The 9,214-nt window shown below is 43.9% G+C and overlaps 1 protein-coding gene across 4 annotated transcripts in view; it reads left to right on the top strand.

Moving 5' to 3' along the window:
* Positions 1-560: 560 nt before the first annotated feature.
* Positions 561-9,214, top strand: part of cacna1ea (calcium channel, voltage-dependent, R type, alpha 1E subunit a) — a 78,364-nt gene continuing 69,710 nt past the window's right edge. For 3 of the 4 annotated variants that reach the window (XM_029429364.1, XM_029429365.1, XM_029429363.1), the window contains exon 1: positions 966-1,090. In XM_029429364.1, the coding sequence (XP_029285224.1) occupies positions 987-1,090 (104 nt within the window). In that variant the 5' untranslated portion in view covers positions 966-986. Of the gene's footprint in view, positions 1,091-9,214 lie in introns of all 4 variants that reach the window. The other variant, XM_029429362.1, reaches the window with a different exon arrangement.

Here is a 9,214-nt window from a genome sequence, read left to right as displayed (position 1 = left end):
ATGTCTGCACATATAAGTGGGAGTGATGTTGCTACACCATGTCTGTAAAAGGGTGTAATGCAAAGCTATTATCTGTATCTGTTTGATTTCACAAAGGTATCTGTATGCTGATTGACAGCAGGTGTGCAGGGTTTGTACCAGAAGTTGTTAGAAATCACCTACTTGTGATACTTTAATTTCTATTTGAACTGCATCTTCAAAACATGTGAAAAGTCAAACTAAAACGGTGCAATTGTTTATGTTTCGGATGGGAATAGTGAGGGAATGCAAGCCATTTTGCATGATTGTATGAGGTTCTGCATATATTGGGAGGAGAATGTGAAGCTGGTCTAAAGTGTCCATGATGAAAAGAGAGAATGCTGTTAACTGACTTCAGCTTGTCAGTTTCCCGATCTGCTGTCTCCTGTCTGAAAGTATCCAGACAAACTGTTTTTGTGAATCTTTGATGTCATTTAAAGTGTGTGCATTAATATGCGTCTCACTTTTTCTTTCCCTGTATTTCTTCTACTCCTCGTTCCTTCCTGCAGCACTATGCTGAGATCCCGGGCAGCCTTCCCACCATGCTGGAACTGGGCTCCTGTTCGGTCAGCTCTCAGTCTCTGACAGGGGACCACAATGCTTTGCGGCGACCGAGAGCCCCATCAGGGCCGGAGTGTCCGGTCGGTGGTCTGGGCGTGGGGGCGGTGTGTGGTAGCAGCTCCCCGAGGCACCGCATCGTTCACCCGTCCCCAACGGACTGTGACAACTGGCAGAAGCATCGTACAGGACTGTCCGGAGAGCCGAGCCTGTTCTCCGAGTCCCACTCCCTCCTGGAGCCCCAAAGTCTCTCAACCAGCTATGACACCCTCTACCTCCCACACATGTCTGGCCACGATCCCCCTCTACAGCCGAACCGTCTCGGCCTCTCTCTTGACGTGGCCTCCACTTTTGAAGTTGGAGGGGGGATGCTGGGGGTGGATGGAGATTTGGCGGTCAGTCCCAATGTGATGAAGAGACGGCGGGGCGGCCTGATCGAGCAGAGGGACATCGTCAAAGCCCACCAGGCTCATAAGATTCACAGCACACCGCAGGCACGACGCAAGGAGTGGGAGTGAGTATGACGCTGATATATACGTACACACAGAACCCCCCCCTGGCTCTCTCGCTCCCAGCCTGGGATCAGGTATGGCTTTTCTCAACAAACAAATGAGAATATAGAAAAAGTCTCAGTGGAATTTGTTATCTGTTTCCCTGCTTGCAGTATTTTTGCTAAGATAAACTTACTGGCTGTAGCTTCATATTTGATATTTCCCAAAATGTCAATACTCTTCATCTAAACGTGACCCAAACCTTTGCTGTCGGTGTGCATCCTGCTGGGGAGAGAAGAAAATAGCATCTCGATCTGAATTATTAGTATAACCTTCTCATTATAGGCATACTGTTTCTTTGTGTGTGTGTGTGTGTGTGTGTGTGTGTGTGTGTTTACTGTATGCTCATTCATATGCTCTTGGCACATGCATGTGTGTGTCTGTGTGTGTGCATGTGTGTGTTTACTTGTTTCCTGCCCTGCAGCGCTGTGGAATTTCTAGCTGATTATAGCGGTGACACCCCCCTCTGTTCCCCTGCTGAAGCTGGGGCTTCACCTCTAGTGGTGTTGGCCCCCTCTGTGCCCCCCCTCCCTCCTGCCTCACCACAGGCACAGGATGCCACATCCCATACTGAGATATGTCTATAGCTAAAGAGACAGAAGCTTGAGGAGCAAGGCGGCAGAGACAAAGTGGGAGGATAGATGGGAGGGGGAGAGGAAAGGGGGAGAGACTAAATGTTACATTTGAAATAAGTGGAGTAACTGAATGAAGACCCCTCCTGCTTTAATTTGCACGTGCGCCCATGTGACCGTGGTATTGACGTGTTTGATTACTGGGCCTGTAGAGATGCTCCGTCATGCACCAGATAAGTCTTCTCTCCCCCTGCCTGATATAATTATAACAATACTACATGACAGATAAACACTTCATGTGCTGCGAGGACGATGACCAGAGTGAGTCAGGATCATTACAAGCCATGACCATCCACCTCTCAGGGCCACTTAGCCACAAACCCACAGCCACCTGACAGGAGGACGGAAATGAGATGTTGCACCTGCTTCTGTTTTTTTTAAAGGAAATTAATCTGAATTCCAACCAAGTGAGAGCAACAAGTTATGGAAGAGGAAGCGTATGTGAGTTTTCCCAGCTATCAGCAGAGCATGGTGACATTATTCAGTCCATCACTCAGTGTGTCCCTCGCTCCATGTTAGACTGTAGCAGGATGCTGTATGTGCACTTGCTGCTTACAGCGACCCACCTGTCATACAACGCCATATTAGCTCGATCTATACTTTTATTCACCTTAAGGTCTCTTGGAAAACGAATGACCACATTGCCACGATTTGTCTTTCTATAGTGACATCATCAAACAAGAGCGTTCACACTCTCAATTAGACATTTTTACAATATGATAATCAGACAATATCACAGTATTACAGCTTTTATGATTTTTATTTTTATGAACTCTAATAATAAACTTGATTTAATCTGTAACTGAAGCATGTTAGTTTACTTGTTAGCAGCTCTATAGCATGTTAAATGAACTACTAAATGAATAACAACAGCTGTGAGCTGTGTACTGTAGGTGCTGCTGTCTGACCTCTAACACACACACACACACTCATGTCATTTTGTTTAATATCGTAGATAAGCAAATGCACACGTATGATAATCATCAGCTTTCATATCGCGTATCACGTATCGTATAGCCTGATATTTGTATACCGTTATAACTCCCAAGAGGATCTCTGTCCAGTTCACACCACGTGCCCACATTGAACACACTTGACTTCACATTCTCCAAATCTCATTTCTTTACTTTAGGGACTTCTGTGATCGTTGCTCTCGCACCTCTCGCACCTCTCGCACCTCTCGCACCTCTCGCACTTTTAACAGTTCTACTTTCACACTGCATGCATGAATATTTACTTCTTAATAAAAACCTCTGAATGTATTCACGCTCCGCTCTCCACGCCACTCTGCCCGGCTGCACAGTTTTAGCTCTTTGTATTGTGGATGTTAGTGAGAAACACTGACTTTGACAGTAGTTTTGATTTGTTTATGTGCTTCCAATGAGGATCCTCTGACAGATTGTTATGTCCCATACGGAGCTCCACTTGAAAGACATGTTGAAATAGCAAACACTGCTTCGTAAATGAAGCAATTAAGCCTCCATCTCTGGTATCTAGTTCTGCTTTGGGTTGAAAGTGTTGTGTTTGTTTGTGTCTGTATTTGAAGATGTGTGTGTGAGTGTGTGTGTGTGTGTGTGTACATTTTGAAGCCTTTGACACGCAGCGGTCTGGATAAAAACATGTTTTCGGAAGTGCTCGATGAAATAACAGTACTTAGAGTTGCTGTTAAAAGTGGCCCTAATGACAGTAATTGAGCTGAATCAATCTGGCATTTCATGGCCATCAGGCGACCACGCTGGTTACAAATAGAGGAGAGCACTAACAATGTTTTGGTCCCTATTTGACCTTTTTGTGCTGTGTGTGTGTGTGTGTGAGGGAAAAGGTTATAGAATATGTTCATTGCATATTTAATACTTGCCTGGTATCAGCACTACATTTAAAATAACATTCTGCAGATTTGATTATTAAAAAGAGTTTTGTGTACAAAAATGGTTCAGACCCTGGATCTCAGCAGGGTCTCCGGTACTGTGGCCGGTATTGCAGGACAAAAGCCCAATTTCCAGAATCGTCTCATTGTAGGAAATGGAGAAGCTGTAAAAGGAGAGCTGCTGGCTGTGTGGGAGTAGTGGTTCATTTAAATGAGATTCAAGGCAGTAAGAGTTGTTAAACTAATGACACTGGCAGCATATGCTAAATCCATGACTCATTAAGCTGAACTTGTGAATTGAGCCAGAGAAGAAGAGCGGTTAGGCTATCTAGCATGAGCACAAGGCCAAGTGACAGCGCTGTGAATGAGAATGTATTCCTGGATGGTTTTACATGTATTCTGGGAACAAATAGGTGTGTGTGTGTGTGTGTGTGTGTGTGTGTGTGTGTGTGTGTGTGTGTGTGTGTGTGTGTGTGTGTGTGTGTACGGGGGTAGTAGACCTAATGTGGAGTCTTGAATTAGTTTCTTGATTTGCTTTGCTTTCCATGTCTCATAACCAGCAGGGGGCGACTTCTTTCTTAACCAGACCCTAACCCTAGCCATTAGCCGGAAATATTTTCAAACCAAAAATGACAGACATACTTCATTGGACTCCAAATCGCGCTCCTAACCACCTCCCCAAGTAACCCTTGGGGCGACTCCGGTTGCAAAAAGAAGTCAGATTGTATAGAAGTCTATGAGAAAATGTTCCGACTTCCCACTTGATTTATTACCTCAGTAAACATTTTTTCTGATGAGTTAATGATCTCAATCTCTAGTTCCAAGTCTTCTTCAATACAGCATGAAGTTCATTTAGTAAAGTATGTCCTATTTAGAGTAAAATAGACGATAAAGCAGAGTATGCTTTAGGGCGGGGCTACCTTGTGATTGACAGGTCATTTTCATCTTACAACTTGAACTCTTTCTCAGTGTGTTTTCAGTTCAGTTCGGTTGTACTTCGCTCTTTCTCCACCCTCTCTTGTCACTTCTGGTTGCCAAAAACCAAGATGGCGACGACCAAATTGCCAAAATCAAGGCTTCAAAACCGTAGTCCACAACCGTCACGGTGACGTCACGGTGACTACGTCCACTTCTTATACACAGTGCAATGTCAAACCTGCATGTGTGTGTTTGTCATCTCCTGCATTGAATAGCTCTTCTGTCTGAGGGCTCTCACACACTCCTCACCACCGCCGGCTCGCAGTGAGCCGATGCAGGATGAATACGACTGAAGTGACTGAGTGCAGTGATGGGACAATAGCGGCTCTCCACAATCTCTGGATGATTCAATTGGACAGTAATTACTAAAGCATCATCATGGCGTTATTAAAAGATATTTTTAAAAAGAGTAAAAGGCACTTTCTTTTTCTCCTCTTCACAAACACAAAGGTAAACATGGAGAGTGTGTCTGTAATCATGTGTTTTATTAAAAGCATTGGCTTGGGTGAGTAAACTCCAATGTACTTGGACCTTTTCTAAAGAAATTATTGATCAATCCATTTAAAGTCACACATTTGGGATATCTGACTATATAAATAAAATGGACTTGACTCGCGGGATTAAAACCAACTGATTCCTACTCGTTAAACCCAAACTACTACAAACCTTATATCCGATTTGCAAATTAGAGCTGCATTTTTTTCTTAGAGAGAAAATGTGACGCCACTTTTTTCAGTTGAATCATTTACACGTTCACATCCATCACAGACTGTCCGTGTGTTGTTGTAGTTCCTCGGCTGCCATGCTGACCGGCAACACACACATGCACGTATATAAAAATCTGCACATGGCGGACATATTGAGGGATGTCAAATCCACAATTCATGTTATACTTCTCAGGTGATGTTTTCTGCAAATGCTGCAGACCTCAGTGGTTACAGACGTGCTGTGTGTGTGTTTGTGTGTGTGCATTGTGTTATCAGTGGTTATCTGTGCAGGGCTGTCCGTGCTGGCTCTATTCTCGGCAGGGTTGTTTACTGACTTGGACACAGTGTGTGTGATCCTCATTTCTTCTGATCACAAGCTGATTGGAGCGCGATGGCGATGCTGCTGGCCGTCCATAAAGCGTCCACCAGACTGCTCTCAGCTGCAGTTGGGAAATTGCCTGTTTACAGCAGTGTCAGTGTTTTTCATTCTTTACACACCAAACACAAGCCTCGTTATTTTTCCACCTGTACAAAGAACACGCTCCAGGGTTCTTGGTTTAGTTGGAGTCTGTGTGAAGCAGCAAGGCGATAACCAAATGACTTTTTTCTAGCGGCGTGGCTCTAGAAATAACAATGTCGGTGGACCGCTGAGGTCCAGAGTGAAATATCTCAACAACTATTAGATTTATTGACATGAAATGTTATTAAGGCATTCGTGTTCCTCAAAGGATGAAGCCGAGTGACTTTGTGGAGCCCGGACTTTATCTCTAGCGCCATCATGAGGTTTACATTTGTAGTTTTGAGTGAAATGTGTTGGTCCTCCTGAGGATGAACTTGAATCACTTTGGTTATCCCTTCAGTTTTGTCCAGCCATCATCGGGTATTTAAATGTTCGTACACTTTGGTTTATGACCAAATCCTTACAGAACTAGAACGGCCCTCTGAGAACAGATAACCCTAACCCTAACCCTGGTAACAGACTTGCTGGTGCTCAGCTCGGCTAACGTGCAGAATATGCATTAATGTTAAGTGTTTCCAACAAGTTTGTAAATGATCTAAAGTGTTTTCAGACCCACAGATTACAGCACTTCTCTGTATTTGCTTTAGCATTTGAAGATTTATTTTTAGCCAAAACAGACTCAGCTTTGTGTCCTCGCCCTCTGTCAGAGATGAAACAATGTCTGCACAATTTGATACGTGCAATTTATTGTTTTCATATCGGTCTATTGTTGCTCAAACGTAATGCATTGTGAAGCCACTGTGCAGAGTGGAGAAGCAATAACGTGTGACACCACCTCTGGTTTCAATCTGTCTGCTTCTCTCAGTGTTCTTCACGAGCTCTGAGAGCGCCCGCACCCTGCTGCCCTCGGGCCTCACACGTTGCTTTATTATCCACCCGTAGAGCTGCCAGTCACACGGATATTCAAGTTGGAAGACTCAAGAAATTTACGAAGTCCGTTATTTAGTCTGCCGGCAACATCGGCTCGTTCACACGCTGTTGTGGCGGAAAGCTGAGGGAGTGTGTGACGGATGTTTCAGACGAGGCATGTGAATCTAAATGTCATGAAAACCTGCTAATCATCTCACACACTTTGCTAAAACTCTTCGCTAACTCTTACGTTAGAGCTACTTTTACTCACTTAGGAAGGTTGAAGTTAGAGGACGATTTCTAAAAAGGTCATCGCTTCTTCCATCAATGTTTGACTACTGAAGGTTTGACACTTTATCAGGCCTGACCCTTTCTAATTCCATCAGCACACAACTGAGTGAGAATCTGTCTCTCCTTATATCTGTCTCCTGCCCCTTTATTATTGTCTCGCTGTCAGAGTCAGACAGACACCCAGCGCAGTGGAAATGTCAGAGCTGTTTGTCATAAGTAAATTATTAATGATGACACGCTGAAAAACCATTTTCTGTGCCACAAAACCGTGTGCCTGTCAAACTAATGCAGAATAGAGAAGGTGGTGTTACTGAGAGTGTGTGTGTGTCGGGGGGGAAGTGCGTAAATGTTTGTTCTCTCACACTCTCTATAATAACCTTTTCATTTAATTCAAGCTGGCGTATTTGTTTTATGACAATGATGTATCTGTTTGTGCTGCGTTTAGGGCGGAGAGCTTCTCATTAAGTGATGAAATGATATCGTTAGAGACCGTTTTGTTCTGTGTATGCAGACAAAATAAGATTGCCACCTAGTGGGGGCCTTTGTAGTCAACAGAAATGATAGGACTATAATTCCCACAGTGCTCTAGCTAATTAATAGAGACACATGTGGACAATCTGAGGTTGAAGACGCTGACGAGACAGTTTGTCTAACCTGAGCACAATTTGAGTTTGTTTCTCAGTTCACGCTTGTAAAGGCCTTTTCTGCATTGAATGTGTGTGTTACATCCCAACTGTGAGTAAATGAAGACGAATAACGCGTTGGATGTTTATATAAAGCAAGAGGAGGAAGCTGTGACGGACACACGGCTGCGTTCTGTCTCACCCTCCCTTGTTTCTCTTCTTTGCTCTCGCTCCGTCTGTCTTCTTCTCGTCTGTGTTTTGATGGCAACACTGCAAACGGACACTGATGTCCATCACAGAGATGGAGAGAGAGATCACGAGTTACCAAGATGTTGTGATCTGTCAGGAGATGATGGGATCAGAGTTCGACTCACTGTTGCTCTCGGGTGCAAAGTGAAGGCAGTGAGGCGACGGGAAAGAGTTGAGGTGTGCAGCAACGACAGAATGTTTTGTAACCGTCTTCATTAAAGCCCCTGTGCAATAACATTTACATTTATTGCTCTCTTTGGTTTTGATGATTAAAGCTTCTGCAAACATTGATGAATGAGCATATATTTATCATATTACATTATAAAAATGTCCCAGATTTGATTCTGGCTGACGGCCTTTGCTGCACGTCCTCCCTCCTTCTCTGTTCGTCTCTGTTATCAGTCTCTATTATCACTGTCAATAAAATGAGCTGAATACTAGCGTCAGCATGCCAACATGCAGGTTTACTGTTTACTGTGATCACCATCTTGGTCACGTCTGGAGTGCAGGCAGCAGGAGTGAGACTCAAAGGAACAAGTCAATGATTTATATGAAAGCGCTTACAGGCATGGAGTCCAGAACGCAGGCAGGGAAACAGAAGTAAGCCAACAAAGACAAAGTATAGACCGGTATGAGTAGGGACTAATGGGGACCAGGTGTGAGCCGAGGTCTGAGTGTCATCGTGCTGCTACAGTCAGGGTGTCACCAAAGTTATTCAAATTCTACATCTGACTTTCTTCTGAATATTCGTGCCAAATATTTCAGTCTGGACCAAAACAAAGCTCACATGGCCGATGTTGTGACACACAGAGGATCACCTGCTCCACATCCTCTCACTACTACAGCTTTAACGTTACAACCGTGCGTCTAACGGCCTCATGCTCTGCTTCACCTGCTGCGTCTCCTCTCTGAGGTCGTCCCATGAAGACCCCATGCGCTCTTATTTACTACATTCACATTCAGATGGGCCCTCGCCAAAAAACACACACACACATCGTGCAGCTCTGAGACTGAATGCTTAATGTTCTGCAGGCACTTACACTTTGAGATGTAGAGCATATATTATCTGTTACATAATTAATAAGACCGTACATGTGCTGATAACTCACTTTACTACCAGCAATATCTTGAAATAATGTTCCAGGCTCTGTGCTGGTGGAAGTTTAAGTAGCTGTCTGAACTGTGATTCTGGAAAATAAAACACGCATAAAGCGCGCTCTGAACGATACGAACACTTGATTAAGTAATCCATTATATATTGACGTAGAAGCGTCTTCTATCAGCCCCTGTCAAAATAAAAATGAATCCATATTAGATAATTATTTTAACTTGATTTACTTGCACAGAGATATATTTCGCTGCTGAGATTTT

The sequence above is a fragment of the Cottoperca gobio genome, chromosome 4 (assembly GCF_900634415.1).
Source record: "Cottoperca gobio chromosome 4, fCotGob3.1, whole genome shotgun sequence".
Taxonomy (NCBI): domain Eukaryota; kingdom Metazoa; phylum Chordata; class Actinopteri; order Perciformes; family Bovichtidae; genus Cottoperca; species Cottoperca gobio.
This window is presented reverse-complemented; position numbering and strand designations above follow the sequence as displayed.